The sequence below is a fragment of the Xiphophorus hellerii genome, chromosome 10 (genome assembly GCF_003331165.1).
Source record: "Xiphophorus hellerii strain 12219 chromosome 10, Xiphophorus_hellerii-4.1, whole genome shotgun sequence".
NCBI classification, from domain to species: Eukaryota; Metazoa; Chordata; class Actinopteri; order Cyprinodontiformes; family Poeciliidae; genus Xiphophorus; species Xiphophorus hellerii.
The window spans coordinates 22,734,044-22,754,406 of NC_045681.1; the positions used below are offsets into that span (position 1 = coordinate 22,734,044).

At 39.6% G+C, this 20,363-nt stretch overlaps 1 protein-coding gene across 3 annotated transcripts in view; it reads right to left on the minus strand.

Moving 5' to 3' along the window:
• ep300a (EP300 lysine acetyltransferase a) overlaps nucleotides 1-18,965 on the minus strand; it is a 49,942-nt gene extending 30,977 nt beyond the window's left edge. The window contains exons 1-17 of one of the 3 annotated variants that reach the window (XM_032573507.1): nucleotides 18,446-18,965; nucleotides 14,053-14,705; nucleotides 11,630-11,803; nucleotides 11,169-11,487; nucleotides 10,225-10,344; nucleotides 9,674-9,904; nucleotides 8,718-8,823; nucleotides 8,491-8,616; nucleotides 7,442-7,559; nucleotides 7,178-7,313; nucleotides 6,883-6,954; nucleotides 6,679-6,764; nucleotides 6,384-6,536; nucleotides 5,144-5,638; nucleotides 2,536-2,911; nucleotides 2,328-2,446; nucleotides 1,262-1,325 (exon numbers count right to left, since the gene is read on the minus strand). In XM_032573507.1, the coding sequence (XP_032429398.1) occupies nucleotides 1,262-1,325; nucleotides 2,328-2,446; nucleotides 2,536-2,911; nucleotides 5,144-5,638; nucleotides 6,384-6,536; nucleotides 6,679-6,764; nucleotides 6,883-6,954; nucleotides 7,178-7,313; nucleotides 7,442-7,559; nucleotides 8,491-8,616; nucleotides 8,718-8,823; nucleotides 9,674-9,904; nucleotides 10,225-10,344; nucleotides 11,169-11,487; nucleotides 11,630-11,803; nucleotides 14,053-14,705; nucleotides 18,446-18,539 (3,442 nt within the window). In that variant the 5' untranslated portion in view covers nucleotides 18,540-18,965. Of the gene's footprint in view, nucleotides 1-1,261; nucleotides 1,326-2,327; nucleotides 2,447-2,535; nucleotides 2,912-5,143; nucleotides 5,639-6,383; nucleotides 6,537-6,678; nucleotides 6,765-6,882; nucleotides 6,955-7,177; nucleotides 7,314-7,441; nucleotides 7,560-8,490; nucleotides 8,617-8,717; nucleotides 8,824-9,673; nucleotides 9,905-10,224; nucleotides 10,345-11,168; nucleotides 11,491-11,629; nucleotides 11,804-14,052; nucleotides 14,706-18,445 lie in introns of all 3 variants that reach the window. The other 2 variants (XM_032573508.1, XM_032573506.1) reach the window with 2 other exon arrangements.
• Between the last annotated feature and the right edge of the window lie 1,398 nt (nucleotides 18,966-20,363).

Below are 20,363 nucleotides of genomic sequence, written 5' to 3' on the forward strand. Positions count from 1 at the left end.
TGATTAGATAGAAAAAAGTAGAATTAAAGCAAAGTTTGCATGAGACAAAAACAACACACACAACCAGATTTATTTTATTGACACTTAAGTCTACTGTTGGGCCTTGATGTCACTTGAGTGATTCATTTTAAAGGTAACTTTATTTATTATTACTGTTAAACTAAAATCTCCAGCATGGGGAAGTGGGATGAGCTCGGATTTTCTTGACAGTCTGTCACATTACAGCCTCAAACTTTAGTGTATTTTATGTGACAGACCAACACAAAATATCTCATAACAAATATCTCAACAGCAGTTTTATTTTTTTTCTCTAAAATATCAACAAATAAATGTGGTATGGATTAGTTTTCAGTCCACCTGATTTAGCTCTGGACTTTAATTAGGCCATTCTAACGCTTGACAATGCTTTGTTCCAAACCATTCCTATGGGCATCAACTGTATGCTCTGGTCACCATCCACCAGTCAGGAGCTCCATTTACTGACCAACATCTGACTACACAAAAATTTATTTAGGGGTACCAGAGCAGAGGGGGGTGAAAGTTGTCGAATATTTTAAAAGGAGGATCAGATTTTCCGTCTTACTTCACAGTTCTCCGAGGCAACTTGCATCGGTTTATCGCTTCAAATCCAAGTAATATAGAGATGTGTATAATTTTCACGGTGTGGAAAACGCAGGCAGAATTAACTAAACAAAATGGAATCCACAATATTCATGTTCAGTGGATGCGAACGTGGGAGCTAAGCAGCAAAACGCTGGCAGTCATCACTTCACTGGAGATGGAAGAAATAAAAATGAACAAAAGGTCCTGTTCTTCAGGGCATGAGCTTTTACTATTTAGTTTTGTGTTTTTTTTAGCATTCTGATCAACTCTAAAGTATTTTAATAAGGGATATTCTCTTTTACTTTAAGAACAAGATTCTTAGTTTTGCTCATAATGATCAAAATAGGAAAAAATGAAGGGGAAACTCTTTAGCAGCTTGTAAAACCACAACAGTGGTTCATTTGTGATACAGAATAGCAGGAAATGTTGACCTCTACTCATCGATATGGTCCATCTATTTTCTATTTTTTCTATTCACACTGTAATCAAGTACTCCTTGAGCTAGTAAATATGGTTAAATAAGAAAAAAATGGAATTCTAAAAAATTCAAGTGGAAAAAGTGGAATTTGGAAAATAAATATAGTGAAGTTTGTGGTTCAAGGTGTAGAAATACTCTGATAAGTTATGTATTCCAGCAGACAGACAGACAGACACTCACCTGTATCTAACTTTCTCTTGATAGTGGACAGGTCCATCGGGTTCTTCACTATGTCAAAGTAGTCCTGTCCAAATGTTTCAGAGGAAATGTCATTAGACACATGCTGACACAGTCCAGACAGAAGCTTTGTTTCCATTACAAATGTTTGCAAAACTTTGTCGATATTCCGCTAATTTCAAAAATACACTGTGGTGATACACTGTGTTTCCATTAAATAAGAAACACAATTGAAATCAATGAATAAATTTGTGTATGTGATAAGTCATTAAGAAACATGATCCTCCAACTACTTATTGTTGTTTTGTCTTCTTGACCAGCAGTGAAATCCGGTTTTTGACTTGTGCTGCGAAAAAAGTCTTTCTATTGTAGCTTTGATGCGGCAAAAAAAAAACTCACGGTAACGGCAAAACGTTTGACTCTTTTGGAAACGGCTGTTTCTATTAAGCAAATGAATTCTTGTGATTCCAATTAGTGCAGCTGTGTGGTTAATGGGGAAAAAAGATGTGCAATACTACATATTTAGATATCAATCCAATACCAAGTAAAAACAGGGCCTGTATCGCTGATACCGATACTTTTTATTCAAGTTTGATATTGATATATAATCAAACTACTGGCGTTTTTGTTGTTCCTATTTTCTTTGAATTATTTTGTTCAAATAATTCGAATAATAAATTCTGGGACAGAATTTGGACAAAGTCTATATATGTAGCTACAAAATAATTTTATCACATATTAACATGATTTTTGTGCATTTTTCCTAAACAAAGTGGAAAAATGATCATTTGAGTGAAAGCCAAGAAACAAAACAACAAACAAAATTATTTCTGAGGTAGAGTTGAGAATACAAAGCCTAAATAAAATTTCAAGATGGAATTTTAAACTATCAATCTTAGCAGGCTAATGCTAATACCGACTTGGTATTGATGTTATTGATATTTTGGATGGATCCGCCCACCTCTAGAGGAAACGCAGCTATAGTAGGAACATGGAACTGGTAGTTATGGTAGTTATGAGAGAGAACAGGTTGAGGACATTGGACATCGTTCTCACGCAGAATACGTACAGGTATGCAGAGCAGCTTTGGGTCCACAGGCATTCTGAACGGGAGAGATTCTGGGTCTTGTCGGTAGAGAGACTCCAGCGTGGGCATGAGGGCCTGACGAAGCTCCTCCGGCTTGAAGACTATGAAATTATGGAGAGGGGAAAAAAGTGAAATTTAACTCAACTAGTCTGTGACGTAGTATTTTCAGCTCTGTAAAACAACGCCTTACTCTTCTTCTTCACAGGAGCCTGTGGAGCAGCTGCCTCCAAACTCTCCTCTGGCTTCTTCACTTCGGTCTTCATGGCCGCTGACGGCTTGGACGTGTCCATGGGGACTCCTTTCCCTCCGTCTCCGGAACACTCCTCCTTCTTAGGTTCTAGTTTGATGGGTTTTTCCTCTGCTTTGTGGTTGCTCAGCTTCCCCCCTTTGGAGCAACTACCCGAGTCGCTCTCCTCCTCCTCATCCTCGTGCTTCACTTCTGCCTTGGGCTCCATCTTGGTGGCGGAGGCGTCCAGCGGCGGCTGCTGGGACGCGGCGTCCAGACTGCCGACGGAGGCCGGCGTCATGGCCTGGCTGTCTGCTGGGAACGAGCCCTTCTGGGACAGCTGCAGGGACCATTACAGACAGACTCCAGTTAATTGGATTAAATTAACAGAAAATACTTACAAAAAGTGGCGACAAAGTATGAGGGCTGGTTCTGAGGATTTTTGTTTGAATTATGGGACTATAGCTAAAATATTGGCAGAATAAAGACGGAATTTTACCAGAACGTCTTAAAATTATAAGGAAGAAAAAGTTGTTTTAATAAGAAAAACAGCTTCTACAGCTACTAAGATCTATTGTGACCATTTGATTATTTCATCTAAATGAACCCGGTCGTTTCCTCAATCGTTTTAAAGTTCTGTTGCTGCTAATAATTTGATGCTGAAATGAAAATACGTCATCTTTTAGCATATCTGAAAATTTGTTACCAAGCAACAACTTTACAAGTTTATCAACATTCCTCATTTCATTTTTTTTGAGTAGGAGTTACTAATAAAATGCTTATAAAATTATCAGTTAGTTTTCTTGATATTACAACTTTACTTTTGTAAAGTCTTAGCCTGGACCTGATATTCTCATCTCGAGTTGACCTGAATTCAAAGGTCAACTCTACTGCTACTGCTGTGAAACACACTTATAACACAAGATGGCCGCCCTGGGCGAGTTTACGACCGTCATAAACTCTAGGATGATAGATTGTAGGGCTGAAACGATTCCTCGAACGACTCGAGTACCTCGATTATTAAAATTCCTTGAGGAACAATTATCTGCCTTGAAGCTTCGTTATTTAATGCACCGTGTTCCGGCTGGGTTATTATTAGCGATGTGCAGAATTCTCACTTCCGCCTGAGTTGGCAACAAAAGCTAAGTGTTAGCAGCATAACATCCAGTTTTCAAGTTCAGCCTGGAAAGATTTTATTGATTGATGATAATGTCCGGGTTTTTGTCATTTTTCGGGGGACCAATAAGCATCTTTAAAATGACGGGAGCGATGCCTGGAGTACGGCAGCTTTTCTCCTCCTGGAGCTGCTGGTTCAGAGCGAACAGCGGGGTGCAGCGCTGCAGGTGTATTTATACAGGTGAGCCGATAGACTGAACGCTGCGGGCGGCTGCGCATTAGATGATTAACGTAAGTGTAGCTTTACGGATGAACCGGAAAAATTTTTTCATATCATCCCAGTCTCAACAGGGAGTCTCAACGTAACTAGTAGATGTTTCTGTGTGTGACGAACGAAGGTGTTAAATCCCGTCGCCAACATGAACACAAAAACTATAAATGTCTGGGCAAGGTGAGAGTTCATCTATTAAATTGACTGAAGGTGAATACATAAACTAAAAGCTGGAGTATAGACATTTCTTCATTAGCATATTTGTGAGCCTGCCTCTTTATTATTAAATTGAATATAACTTCAGATTCTTGTATAACTTTTTTTCAGGTTAACTTAGAAAGTGAGCTATTATTGTTACAGGTTAATTTTCTAAGCTACAGAAAAGTTATGTTATGTTAGGGAAGCTCAAATGTGTAAAATTAGACTGATGTTGATATCCAATAGTAAAACTGCTGTTATGTTAGATTTACCAAAGTTTTATTTGAGCTCTTTTTTATCCAATTACTCGATTAATCGTAAGAATAATCGATAGATTACTCGATTACTAAAATATTCGTTTACAACAGCCCTAATAGATTGTCCTAGAAATTACTGAGATAAATGATAATATTGTCATTTTGAGATTAACTGATATAATAACGGCAAAATAATGCAAGTTCATCCTCTCAGAGATCAACTAACTTTTGTTGTAATTTTGTACAGAACACTTAACACTGAAACTGGAAAATATTTTAAATATCCAAAACAAAATATAACAACAAAGAACAATAAATAAAGTGGAAATAAAAACCACACATGACCAAAACCATAAAAAAAATAATTAATTATTATGTTTCTGTAAACAAAATTGCCCTTTAAAAAATATTCATCAGAATGGAAAATATGGAGCTCATTTAATTTATCATGCAATTAATTGATTTATTGCTTGTTGTGACAGACTGAGACTGTACTACTGAAACTAGATTTTTTTTATGAAAAAAAAATCCTGATTTTCAAAAAATTAAATCTACAATAGCCAAAAACTCAATGAATCGATGAAATCGATTTATGACCCAGCCCTGCTTTATGATTGGACTGGATAGATTTATACTTGAAATAAAAAGAGCAACGTCTTGCAAATAAAACTTAAACTAATAAGATCAAATTATTTCCTTTAGAACAGGAGGAGCTGCAGCTCTAACTAACCGGAGTGCGGGGCAGCTGAGCGGCATGCGGCGTGGAGCTGGGGGCTAGTCCGGGATGAGACGGAGTGGTTGAACCCGAGGGCCCCATGTGTTGCTGCTGGAGGGGCTTGTTGGAGCCAGGCCCCTGGCTGAGTTGATTCTGCTGAAGGGCCAGCGGGGGCCCCGCCAGCTGAGGAGCGTTGGGGGTGTGTGGCTGCGGCGTCTGGGAGCCCGCTAGTCTGGGGGGTGTCTGGTGGGGCGTTGGGGAGCGACTGTGTGCCGGGGAGGGTGAGCTGCCACGCATGGGTCCCAGGTGGGGCATGGAGTTGGCTTGCTGGTTGGAGTTAGATGAGGTTACGGATGGAGCGGGGGTGCCAAGAGATGCGTTGGGACCGCCGCCTCCCACGCTCTGGGGACCCATGGGCCCCACAGTGGGGACCCCACTGGGACCGCCCACTGAACCGGGCTGTGCCAGAGGACTGGCCACGGAGAGAGACGGAGGAGTTCCCATCTGGGCCTACAGGGAGAAGGAGGAGGACAGGGTTCACCAGCTCATATTTAAAACTTTTAAAGATTTTTTAAGACCACAATGAATGAAATCTAAGAGCTGTGATGTACAAAAGACAATAACATATTTTATACTATAGTGTCAATGAAACATCATATGGGCTGGCAACAGAAGTGAACCAATGGCGAAGACAAACTTGCCGATAATCTGCACCCAGGATGGACGCCAACAAGCTAACTAGCGGTAGCCTCGGTCGGCTCAAGTTACAGAACAGGATGAAGAATGCGACTCAAAATTTTGCCTGACAGAAAAGTCTTGCGAAAAAAATAAACTACATGTAGTACAAGTCATTTTTTTCCCAAAAGTTTTTTTTCCTAAAACAACTTTGGGAGGTGGTGATTTCTTTTCTCTTTTTTTTTAAATGAAGAGATTATTGAAAATGTTTGTCATATTCTCAGCATATACTCAGTTAAAGAAAAACTAACGTCTGGTTCAAGCGTCCGATTTTAAAAACCTAAGAAACCACGAACATGATAAAAAAAAAATCTTAGCTATTGCAGGTTTGCTTGTACAGTGTTTGGTGCCGAGCCACAAGACAGGAGTGACACACCTGTGAACTGATTTCACTCACCACCATTCAGATTTCAGATAGAGAATGTCACAAAACCTCTCAATAATGTCAAGACCAAACATGAGTTCGGAGTAAATAAACATGGCAGACAGGGAAGAATTAAAGGAATGTGAGTCTCCCTACCTGTACCATCCCGCCCTGGGCTCCAGGCTGGGCCAGTCCAGGCTGAGGTGCTCCAACTCCAGGTCCCGACCCAGGAAACTGTCCATGGGACAGATACTGGGTCGGCATTGTGTTGACGTTGGGCTGTCCCACTCTGGGCCCAACCATTCCAAGCTAAATTAATAAATGTGTAAAAAAAACAACAAAACTTTTTTTAATTGTCTTTGATTAAAAAGTCATCTCTATGGAGATGTCCAAGAAACAATAAATGGCTCTACTAGCTGTAGCTTAAAACAAAACAGAGCAAAGCGCTGACCTGGTTGCCAGATGCTCCCATAGGAAGAGGCGGTGTTGACCTCTGACCCATAGCTGGCATCCCCATCTGATTGAACTGGTTCATACCTGACAAAAACACCCACATAATGTTAGTAATAAAAAATTGTTTAGTGGAAAATTGACTTTTTTGTGAAATTAAATCTTATCTGAGCAGATAAAACAATCCTTCGAGGAAGTTCCCTACCTGGGTTTTGCATCCTGTTGATCTGATTGGGTACAGGCGGCCGCACCATGGATGGATCAGAGAGAGGGCCGTCTGCAGAAAGGAGATAGACAGCGACACCCATGAGTGCAAAATGGGAGAAAGTAGAACTGCAGAGTTGATTTACTGAGGCGCAGGTTGCAGAAGTTAGAAAAATGAAAACAGCTGTGACGACCAGTTATTTATACTCCAAACCCAAGATTTCTATGCAACCCATCGGAGTAAAAACAGAAATAAAAGGTTAGGCACTGGCATGAGAATCTAGATGTCCACTTACTCTGAGGCAGCCCGGTTGGTGACTGACCCATGCCGGGCCCGGCTGTGCCCTGTTTCTGCAGCCGAGTCCGTCTTTTCTCCTCCAGCTCCTTCTGGATCTTATAGATCTTCTCCGCCAGCAGGTGATAGTACTCAGCCTGGGAAAAAAATAAAAAGAAGAAAAAATCAGAACGGCAGAACCACCAATGAAGAAGATTGAAGTCTGCATATTCCATTTATATTTTATTTTTGTGTAATTGGTGAGGTTGAGAAGAGAGCAGCTTACTCTGCTGTTGGCCGACTCGTACATGTCTCCCTCTACCTTCCGGGCGTAGGCCACCAGGTTCTCCATCCGACGGTCTTTCAGCGCGGCAGGATCCGGAGTCGGAAAGATGGCCTGGACACTGTGAGCGAACAAGCAGACAGGAAGAGGTTAATGGACGAGGGAACAGCAGAGTCTGTGACTGACTACCGGAAAGCTGTGGATAGTTGTCATGTGGAAGGAAACTGATGCATGGGTTTCAAAGGTTCACAATTAAAATTCTGAATTTACAGTGTGGCATGAATTTGTATTCAAGCCCTAAACTGTAGTATCCCTGAATAAAATGTAGTGCAATCAACTGATTTCAGAAGTTATAAAATTAGTGAATAAAATCCACCTGTGAGTAACTCACACCGCATCAACACGACGAAGGAACACAGACGAGTTAGAAATAAAGTTTAAATTGAAGCTAGAATGGTTCAATCAATCATCTCAAAATGGAAGGGGGTGGCAGCATCATGAAGATGCTGTTTTTTTTTTCCCTTTGGTAGAAACGTGCAAGTTGGCTACAGTACTTAAATGGATGGAGTTAAATACTAGGAAAAGTAGTTTAAGCTACAATGTAATGGTTTAGATTACAGCACAATCATGTGTTTAAATATCCTAGTCAAAGTCCAAACCTGAATCCAGATAAGAAACTGTGGAAAGGCTTTTAATAGAAAGTTACTCAGAAACTAAAAAGAGCAAAAAATAAATAAATGAAATAAAACTATAGCGTGCAGAGCTGCTGGAGACATTGAAAGGCGCTTCCACAAAGTGTTGACTCAGGGAGTTGGATGCAAATAAACGCCACACTTATCAGACTTTTCTTGCCAAACATCTCAGAAAAATCAGACGTCATTTCCAATCCACTCCACAGTGATGTGCCACTTTAATTTGGAGTATTTACATGAAATCCTAATAAAATAAGTTGATGTTTGTGCTTTTAACGTGACAAAACGTAGAAAATCTCAAAGGGTTTTCGAAGTGGTGACACAAGTCAAAGTGTGTGGTGTTTTGCTGGTGACTCTTACAGCTTGTGCACCAGGTGGTTCCGGAGGTCCTGTGTGATGTCTTCATGCCAGCCTTTCTTTATCCCTGTGGCGGAGGGAGGGGCTGCTGTGGGCATGGATCCGACTCCCACAGCATCATTCATCAAACTGGAAATAATATTTAAAAAAACAAAATGGAGTATCATTAAACTGATTTCTTGATATTTTAAGTTAAACTGCTCATCACACATCGTGGTGCCATTTCTTACCTTTGGTTATTCACATTAAGATGCATCATGGTGTCCTGTAGTAAACTGGCTTGTTGACTCTGAGGGGGGCCGCCCACGCCGCCGTTGACCCCGATCGGATTCACACCTACACAAATAAGAGATTGGCTTTATACAACTCTGATGTCATTTCTTCTTTCCTAACAGAACGCTCTCTTATTGGATGACTTTTGTCTGCAGTTTTACTCTAAATAATTCAGTTTCATCTAAATTTTCTGGAGGATTTTGGCAATGAGGGATTACCCAGGTCGGGGTGGGCAATACGGACTTAAAGGTTTTATCACAATATTTTGCCGTACTATTGCGATAACGATAAAAGTGACGATATGAAGTATTTATTTCCTCACTTCTAGGTAACTGTATGACCTTAAGTGTGTTTTCATTGTACATATAATTGCACAATTTGACATTTCGAAAATAAATTTGCTTAATAGAAATTTTGAAAATATTTCGGTTTTTCATAAAACGTGTTGGCGTTAGGGTGAGAGGGTGTTTCTGGCTGTATTAAAAGTGGTTTATTTTGTTGAACTGTGACAGAAACACTTTCTTCACGAGTCACATGATCAACAACCAGATGTTGGTGCAAACCACGAAGAAGACGACAGCAAGTAGTTTGAGGATGATGGTGCGGCATGTTTTTCAGTGACATAAAGAAGTGTTATTTGTATCACACATTATTTTCAAATTTACTGATATTTATTGACGTTTTCATTTCAGTGGAGAAATAGTAAAACTGACAAAAGTGACAGTTTGGGGGGGGTTTAAACATCATTAATTGGAATTTATCATAACCATACATATAAATTCTTCTGACAAATTTATCACAATAAATTATGAACGATGCGATAATTGCCCAGCCCTGAAACCAAGTAGAGAACAGATTATTCTGGAATTACTTGGACGTTTTTTGTTAGCTTAGCTTGTTTTGTTTAACTTACTCATTGGGTTCAGAGGCCTCATGCCGGCCTGACCTTGGCTGGCCACGTTGGGTGGACCAGTCTGACCCTGGATCTGGTTTCCCTGGTAGGTGAGACCCAGGGCGGCGTAGGCTCTCTCTATTGAACTGGGGTCAATCTGGCTGGGAGGGTTGATGTTGGGAGTACTGGGCTGACCACCAGGGACCGAACCCAGCGAGCTTCCCAGTCCTGAACCTGCTGCACTCAGCAGAGCTGTGAGGACAGCAAGAATAATATTGGATCAGTGATTATTTATCTCCTCTGCTCGAAAGCATCAACAACAGTGATTTCAACAAATACATTTAAAACGTCTATGCAAAAGCTTCTAAAAAAGCAGAGTTTACAAGTGAGGTGAAAATGAGGTTGTTGGTTCTAATCCATTACCAAGCAAAGCTTAACAATCTTAGAATTAAAATGTCTACAAGCTACTGGAGTAGTCAAAGCTAATAAAATGATAGAAAAAAAGCAGATGTACAGTATTTGGGAACAAAATAAAAAACAGTGTAGATGTGTTGGTTTGGTCAGATACAGACACTCACACTGCGGGTTCCTCTTGTCCCCGGCGTTCTTCAGTGGCAGACAAACAGGACAGTCGTGGCGCGTGCAGTTCTTCCAGTGGGAGATGATCTGTCTGGAGGAGGCACAGTGAGCCACTGCAAAGGGAAAGAGGGGATGGGGGAGGCACAAAGTACAAAATGTGAAAATGAAATATGAGCACATGAAGGACGGTAAAATTATCGGTGCACAGATTTCAGTTTTCTGACCAATCATCGATCTTTAAAAAAACCTGAGCTGCCCAGTCTGATTTTGACCAATACTGATATTTTGTCTAAAATTCTCTAAGTTGACAACAAGGCCCTGATTTCAGTAAACCATTAATGTGAAGACATAACCTCTCTGTCTGTCAGTCCTCTCCCACAGCAGACCAAAAGGGAGCAGTGGCTGATTCTCATACCTTTGCAAATGTAGATAAGATCAGAAACTTATGTAAATATCAGCCGATCACCCATTAAGAAAATCAGAACCGATTTATTAGCACCCAGCGTCTTAGCTCTGTCAATCATGCACATGTACATGCTACTCACATCATCCCACCTTTCTCTCTGCTACGCTAAAGCTGAATTTCAATAGCAGAGTCTGCCATGAATGCTAATGTTAGTTAGCATTTCCTGGAATGGCAAGTTGTTTCTCTGCCATTAGCACATTTAGTAGTGCATATACGAGGTTTATTGGCAGCTCTAAGCCCCTCCTCCTGACTCTGACAGTAATAGCAGTTCAGGGGGTCTCATACCACACTGTCAGGATATAATGTCAGTTTAACCAAATATGTTAAAAACAGAATTTTTTTTACAAAGTCATAAACTGCAGCTATAAAAGCTGAACTTCAGCAGAGTCAAACATACTTCCAGAGAAACGCAGTCATCATATTAAATCTGTCTGACATAAGGTAACAAGTTTACAGCGCTGTAACTCTCACCTTGACAGGACTTGCCGGCCTGGCAGTGGGTCATGTGGTTCAGGACATTCTTCATGGTGCGACAGTGGGGCAGGTTGCACTGCCGGACCTCTCCGTTGGCCTGCTCCCGCCGCTGGCACTTGTGCGCGTGAAGCAGGAGGACCAGCTGCTGCTGGATCAGCTTGCGCTTCTCAGGGTCTGCTGTGGGTGGCGCTCCGGCCGCAGCGGACGCCGCGGAGGCCTGCGTATTGTATCCTGCTAGGCCCGCCTGCCCGCTGGGGACCATCCCTGGTGCTCCTCCCACCGGTGCGCCCGTTGGACCGCCCACACCAGGCTGCGGCTGCTTGGTGGCCCAAAAAGGGAAAGCAGCAGAAGACGGGGGCAAAAAAAAAAGTTGTTTGTCATGAAAAGTATTCTGAAGAAGCGGTAAAAACAATGCCTGTGTTCGGCTCGTCATAATTAAATCTGAGTGCATGCCTTACCATGGCACCCATTCCTTGCATTGGCTGGGTCTTCTTGTCCACATTGAACTGGCCCAGGTTGTTGGCCATGGGCCCTTTGTTCTGGAGCTGAGGGCCCAGCCCTGCAGCTCCCAAACCCTGACCTCCTTGATATGGACCTCCAAACGAGCCGCCTGGGTTTCCCATCATGCCCGGCTGCAACAGAATGCATCAAAAGAAAAAGAGTGAAATGATCTGTCTGTGAACTACAGCTTTTTCATTAATAAATAATTATTGACTTCAACAAGAACTTATGCCATGCTGAAAAGTTACTTGTAAGTCTTATTTCAAGTCTACCAAGATATCTGAACTAGAAACTAGACCAAAAGTACTTTGTAAGATGTGGAGTTTTTGGGATTGTCATCATCACTAAAATTGTACAGACTTACAACTGTAGCTACAGAAGAATCTTGTTATATTTTGCAATTAAGTTATCAGAAATAATCCAAACAACTTCCGTTTCATGCTTTTCTTTCTTTCTAGTCTTTCCCTTATAGTCCAGTAAAGAGCGTTGTGTGTAATTACTGCTTTAAAAATAAGTAAACTTGCTTATCTCTCCTCAACCATGTAAACTCTATACGATGCAATAGTTGCATATGAACCATTTGTGAAGATTTAGACTTAAATGTCTTCCAGCTGTAATATCCCAGTCAGGGATAAAGGAAAAATGATTCCTTGGGATAAATCTCCAAACAAGCTTAAGATGCTAAATACAATTTGGGTCAGGCGTGGGAAGTATGAATTTGAAGTTTTAATCACAATAGTTTGGTGAATGTATTGCAAAAAGAGTCTTTTTCGAGACAAATGTTTCACTGCTTGCAGACTAGACGCTTAGAAACCAAAGTTACAGAAACAGAGGTGGGACCAAGTCATTGTAGTGCAAGTCCTAAAGTTTCCTTTTAAGGTTTTTAACAAGTTATTTGACCAATTATGTAATTGAATCAGAGAAACAATAGTTTGTTTTGTAATGAATTGAAAAGGGGTTATTTTGTTTGGCAGGACAACTAGCAAAAAGAAATTAATTTTAAAATCATTTGAAATTCAGAGCTGCTGTTGCTTTTTACTGTACATATTAACCAAAATAATGAAAACCTCCAATAAATTTAGAAAATTATGAACTAATTGACCAATGATAAAAATGTTTTAAAAAAATCTGATTTCTACAAAAAATTATACCCATGTTAACCAACTACAATAGCAGTAGCACATATGAGTAACATCAGACTATTAAATTAACTCAAATTATGTATAATAACCATATGAACAGGAAATATGTGATCAAGTTTATTTAATCAGACATGGTCTCTAATTGTTAATGAATCTAATTGATTCTGATAAATCAATCTCAACCAAATAATCAACCATTGAGGTTTGAAAGCATTTACAATTTTGATGATATTTTTTGTTCGTGGTATATGTAAAGATATGGCCCACCAGTGTCCGTGCTGATTTTTTTTTCAAACTATTTTACTATGAAGTTAAAATGATTAGAAACCAGAAAATAAAGAATCAGAAAAACAGAAAGTAACAAACATAGCAAGTCCAACAGCAACCGTCATTTGTGCTTTTAAAGTTTTTAATGCTTGTTTTTTTTAATGCTCGTTTTTTCATTTAGCACAATTTCTTTTAATAAAACAATCTCATTTGTAAGGTTTTGCATAATTATTCCAAAAAATTGTTTTTAAAATAATGTTTAAAACTTGGTTTATGTGTTTTTAAAATGGTGGCAATTCTTTGTTTTGATGCATTTACTTAAGGCTGCTGATCACCAATCAGAGCTGATCAATGGACAAATACTGACAGGTGCATTACCAATAATAATAATAATAGTGTATTGTATTGTATTTCATGAACTTTTACTGCGGCTCCTCTTACATATTTTCTCACTACGCAGTCATTCTACTTGATGTTGTAGATCCGTCTCAACAGTAAATGTACATCAGAGGATTCACGTTCAGACCCTTGTGGCGTTTATGCAAAGTACTAAAATGATCCAAAAGGCTTCCTTGTAACATCACTTGATTGGATAGCATATCAAATATTGTAAGACTAATGTTTTCCTAATATTAAGACACATTTTCTATCTGTAAACCGATTAGCTGCCTCTGCAACCAAACTCCAGGTTTTCCCCCCCAACATGAATGCATGTCTGTTGGTAAGAAATGTGATTTTTGTTGAGGTATGATAAAACATAACTCTATAAATAAGTTCATGTTTCAGGCTGGTCAACTATAAAATTGCCAACAACGTTGGCTAATAATTTAATTAGAACCGAAAAAATGACTTTATTTTTCCCTTTAACCAAACACAGTAATGTGTTGGCTTCCATATGTAACATGAGCATCTTCATCTGGATGTGACTGAACTCCAACAGCTCTCCATGTGAACAGGCTCAGGGCCCCTACCTTGTTCATGGCTCCATGCTGTTGGCCCCTCATGACTCCTGGCCCAGCGGCTCCCTGCTGCTGCAGCGTGTCGGCCAACATGTTGCCGCTGCCGGCCATCCCCTGGTTCCCGAAGCCCATCCTGGGGGAGCCGTTCATCACCTGGCTTCCCATCATGCCCGGCTGCTGCTGCTGGCCGTTATTGACTTTCTGCTGCACGCCCATCATGCCCCTGTTACCCATCATCCCCGGCTGCTGCTGCATCATGTTGGCCTGCTGCTGGGAGAGATGCTGCTGCTGCCCCCCCATCATCTGCTGAGGCCCCTGTCCTGAGGATACCTTTATGTTGGCTAGGTGCTGCCCCATCACTGCGGGGCCTCCGGGGCCACCCATGGCTCCCGGATGCCCTTGTTGACTGGAGGTGGTTGTACGCAAAAGCTCTGACAGTTGCTTGTGCTTGGCCACTGCGTCTTGGCCCCCGCCAACCCCGCCGGGTTCCCCCCCGGGACCGGGGCCAAAGCCCAGCCCCATTCCCCCTGCTGTTCCACCTGCGGGTCCTCTTCCCAAGCTGCTGTTCAGCTGGTTCAGGTCCCCATCGTTGACAAGAACAGGTTCGCTGGGGATGATCAGCTCATCCGGGAGGTCGTGCTCCAAGTCCAACAGCGTCCCGAAATCTGAAAAAAGGAAGAACAAAAAAAATGTAAATAAAAAATCAAAGATTAGAAGAGGTGAGAGGGTTTCCCCTGCTGTATTATAAGACGGGCTTTATTTGTATCTTCACCAGGCTAAGCATTACTTATTTATTTAAGTCGTTTTAAAATGTCTGCATTTTTAAAGTTTTATAACACCTAATTATCAAGTGGTATTTTCAAATTTCCTGTCAACTTTAAACATTTTTAAACTCAAAAACAAGACGGTCTGCTGGATGAATGACTGCCCTAACACTCAACCACCGGGCTTAGCAAGATTTCTCAGGGAAACTTTGGGTGACATTATTAAAACGCAAAAAGGATTTTTTTTTTTTTTTTTTAAATCACCACAGCCATGCTAAGATATAATAAATAGTCCAATTTCCAGAAGGATTAAGTGAAAAATGCAGTAAACCATTAAGACCAAATTAATAAATCATAGTCATTCAGGCATACATACAAATGCAACGACTACTGATGCACCGATTAGGCCTGTTGCAATAAGCAAAAAATTAACCACACAATAAATTAAAACAAAATAAATTTCATTTGCGTGATTTATCATTTTTCTCTCCTTCTAGCAGAAACTGGATGATAACAGTCTTCAGTCTGGTGTCAATCAGCCCTTTTTAGAGGAACTATTTAAAGAGACTATAATTCATTTTATTTGTTGTTTCTGATTTGTTTATTTATTTTGGATATTTAAAACGTCTTCCAGTTTCCAGTGCTAAATGTACATTAGAATTTAAAGTTTACTGTTATTTGAGATTGTGTGTTTGCATTATGTCATGAACATTATTATATTACTTAAAAACGATTTCAAAACAATATTATAGTTTAGTGCAATTACTAGACAATTTATCGTATAGCAGGCCTAGCACCGAAACATACATTTTGGCAGATATTGATATAAATATCACTGTTATCAATATTTATAGATGTTATATATATATTTCTATACTCTTTCAACACTGTAAAAAAAATAGAAACACCGCTGACATTGTTTCTTTGCTTCAGTTAAACACCCATCATTACTATCAGATGCCCAATGGACAGATGCACAAACCCACTTTGTCTCAAAACAAAACAAGAATCATAGGAAATGAAAATGCATTTTATTTTCATTACTGCAGAGATTTTAAATGAGTTCTCACAGAGAGTGAAAACATATGAAAACTGATGGGAGTCTTTGCAAATCCAGCTCTTTTCTTAACACCCGTCAAGTTTCTAGAAGCCAAGAATGACGTGCAACACCAATTTCTACACAAAACTCAATTTTGTAATATTTTTGTTAAGAAGATAAACTAAAACCACATGTCGTCAGCGGCAACCACACGTCAAATAATGTCCGAAGTCATTTTGACAAAAGTTTATTTTTGGACTAAACATCTTTTGAAAAGAAAGATTGTGGTGATTTTTAACCAGCCTTTTGTCACTTTTTTTTAATTTATTTATTTTATCTTTAAAAAAAAAACAACAATTTTGTCAAAAAAACAACTGATGACAATAAATTAGTGTTTTTATTTAAAGGATTTTCTGAATTTTGTTTATGATTTCCGCAGATGTAAAAGGCCACGTAACCATGACAGCACACCTCACCTTCCAAGAAAGAAATCAAAAATCAAAGTGAAATTTAGATGTAAAAAATTGTGTATTTTTTGCTATTTACATGTTGCACATTTTAGCTCCAGACTGCACACTTCAATGTAGTTATTGCAAAAGTGTTCAATCTACATATTTTGCTACGTTAGCTCCACAAATAGCAACATACGTTTGGTGAGATTTATTTTAAACAACGCATTAGTGCACAATTCTAAGAGAGAAAGAAAATAATAGTTTGTGACTTTTAAAAAAATAAAAATCAGAAAAGTGTGGCAGGCATTTGCAGTCATCTGGTCGGTTGCTGTTGCAGATGCTAATGTTTTGGAGTTTGGCTCCACCACTTTTTCACATCAGACAGAAACTTTTCACCATTCTTCTTTGCAAAATAGACTCAAGCTGAGTCAGAAAGGACTGAGACCGTCTCCTCAAGCATTCCTTCCAAGTCTTGCCACAAATTCTCAGTTGTGCTTTGACTGGGCCATTCTAATACATTAATACATTTTAATCCAAATCATTTCGTCACAGCTCGGTCTGTAAGAATAAAGTCAGTGTGATAATAGACAGGTAAAAAAAAAAAAAAAAATCCACCCCAGAACAGTTCCCAGATCAGTGTATGAACTGCACTTTTTCCAAGTATATTCTCAACTGATTTTAGGTCTGAACTTGGACTGGGACGTTTTAGAGCAAAGTTATGTTATGATCTAAATCATTACATCGGAACTCCGGCTGTATCCTAACTGCACTGAATGAACAAATTAAAGTTGTTTTAGGATGTTTGACCAAGCTTGTGAAGATGCTGGTGGGTTTAAGTGTGATGTAATGATGCAGAATTATCAAATAAATGTGTAATTAAGTAAATTTGTGTCTGTGTTTTAAGAAGGAATAAACATTTTAAGTCAATTCAGTACTGTTTTTCCGAATCAAATCGGTATCGGTCAATACTAAACCTCAGATATCGGTATTGGTATCGGAACTAAAAAAAAAAAAGTAGATCAGTGCATCCTTAGTTTGCTCCCAGGATTGTCCTGAATTTAGCTTACCCTGTTTTGTGTAAAGGAAACCAGGTGCACTGGATTTTATACTGGGGTTTTCGGGTAAAGATGGCCACACTCTCCAGCTTAATATATGAAATAAAACATAGGTAATGCACTGTTTGTTTTCCATTTCAACACTATGCGCTACTTTGTTGTTGGTCTTTCCCGTAAAAAGCGTAAAGTTGTATGTTGACTTTTGCAAGCAGGGACAATACGTTGCATCCTTGCAACCTTAAGATTTTCTTGAAGACTCTGCAGTTCCTTCACACAATACCAGAGAGCTACGTGACATGTGTGAAGCATTCTGGATGGATAACCTGTCAATCTGATGACAAGTTGGTGACAATCGTGCCTGATCATGTTAGAAAGGGCAGAAGTAAAAAAAAAAAAATTTAATCACGAGTTGCTTATTGTTAATAACTATCCTTGAATTGGAGCAATGTTTGAAGCATGGCGATCTAGATTTCTCCTAGGCCATTATTCCAGTTGTTCCCACAAACCACCAACCAATTAGTAATAAAAAAAAGCAGGATAAAAATGACAATTTTAGCTTAACAACAACTGAAGCCCAAATTTACATCTCATACACCGAGAAGTCCCATTTTAAACACTCTGCTTTCACATTCTAACATTTTCAACGACATCTCATCATAGGTGAGACAGAGAGCAGAGCCTTTAATAATGCCTTGTATAAAATATCAGCCTATCCAGACAAGTGCCTATGTGACACAATGATAAAGCTCCCAAAACTTTAGCACAAGTTCCCCTGGGACAGAGCTTTTAATCAACCAAGGCGAAGTAGCCATTAGGCACGACATCGTCAGCTGTGGATCCGTATAGCGCTTGGAGTTAGCCCCGTGGCTAACGCAGCTTCCTCCGGCTAAAATGGCTGTTAGCACGGGAGCTAACAGGGGAGCCCTTCCTCACGTCCGACACACACACTCTCATAGCAAGCTAACGTTAGCGAGCCGCGACAAAAACAGCCAAATAATACCGCCTCGCCGTCCTCCTTCAGTCCCAAACGCCGCCGAAAAACATTTATGTAAACCAATATCACGGCAGCGGTGGATAGGTTAAATCAAAACTTACCATTTCCATCGCTGGCGGAGGCGGAAAGTGCCGGAGAGGAGAGTTTAGGCCTCTTGGCTGAAGGCGGGCCAGAGTCCAGAACGTTCTCGGCCATATTTTTTCGAAATAAAAATATATAAAGTATCCACAATTGCAGACGTTTTCACGCCTTTAGAAGCCCATTCCTTCTCGTTGCCAATATTGCGACTTTTCCCCCTCCGTTTGGGGTACTAAGAGGGGGAAAGTCCCGTGTACAAATTACTCCGCTTTCCCTGGGTTCGCCTCTCGATTTCAGCCTCGGCGCATATCAACCCCCCTCCCCTCCCTCGTCGGATTTTTTGTTCTTTATAAATTTCTGCCAGCGGAGGAGGAGGGGGTCCGTGAAAGTAAAGAGGGGGACACACGCATCTGCTTCCCTCTAGTAAACTTAAAGCGGCTCTTCTGGTGTAAATAAACCGTCCCCGGGTGTCGCCTCCATGGTTGCATCCGTCATTTCAGCCTCCTTTCCTGCGGAGTCAGGATGAAGATAATGTCGGGCAGAAAGGCTCGCTTGGCTGCGAAGTGACGGTGGTGGTGCTGCTGGTGGCAGCGGGTGAGGATGATGGGATGCAAATCAAATGTATAAAACTGACAAATGTGCAGCAAAAATGGACAAAAGTATTTTCATTAATATGTTCGCCATAGTTGTTACAGGTAAAAAAATTTTTAAAAAGTCTATTAATGCAGAAACAAACTTGCATATCCTCGTTTTTAAGTGACCATATGCAAAGAGATTTTAATTATTCCAGTCAACAATTATCTTTGACAGAAGCTGACTGGTTAAATGTTTTGTTTGGTTTTTTTTATTATTAGTAGAATCAAGCAAACTTTGTGCCCACAACACCAGAGATGATGTTCCAACTCTACAAATCTATAGTCCACAGTTCCTTACAAAGTATTCACACCCACTGAACTTAGTCACATTTTTGTTCCAACCAATTTGAATGTTTTTAGGTGGAATTTTATAAAATACAGCAACACAAAATAGCCTATGACTATGCTGGGAAGAAAAGTGATACTTTTCTTTTTCACAATAAAAAACCCCTCTGAAAACCATTGTCTGCTCATATGATTTCAGGTTTTTAATACAAATTTACATTTGTATTTACCCCTGGTTAATTCATTCTGCAACCACCTTTTACCACAATTACTGTTGAAAGTTGTTTGGGATGCACACTAAAACTAAACTTTGACTGGGCCATTCTAAAAAATGTATATACTTGGATTTAAACTATTCATTTGTCGTAGAAAAGCAAACATACAGCAAAAATCTAAAGTTCTTTGAGACATCTTAATGCTATTTTTCTGTTGTCTGGAATTTGACTCCATATATCTTCTCATTGATTCTAACTAAGTTAGAATTAATAGTTATGTTGGTCTGTCACATAAAATCCCAGTAAAAGTTTGGGATTATAACATGACAAAATGTGAAGGAATTCTACGAGTGTGAATATTTTTGTAAAGCATTTCATGTATAATTTATTTTAAAGATGTATCTTAAAACCTTTCATGCATGGTCCTCGGTAATATTCTCTTTTCTTATTTTATAGGTGCCATAACTTCCAAAATAAAATTGAACCAACCCATAAGTGATGTCAAGAATTGTCTATGCATTTTAAAAAAAACAACTCTTAATGTTGAAATTTTAAACTCTAAATTCAAGCAGCAGTTATTATTCCACATATCTGCTAGTTACTCTTGATCTCATAGCCTTTATTGCCCCACTCAGCTATATTTTACAACGGGGATATATTTACAGTATAATGATTCACAACATCAAATAAAACAAGATGTTATGAGAATACTGTCTCACATTTCACCAAAACAGAATGTGAGTGTGTTATGTGTTATGATGATAATAAAATTCAACTTTTGCTGTGTTTGCAAGATAATGTAAAAA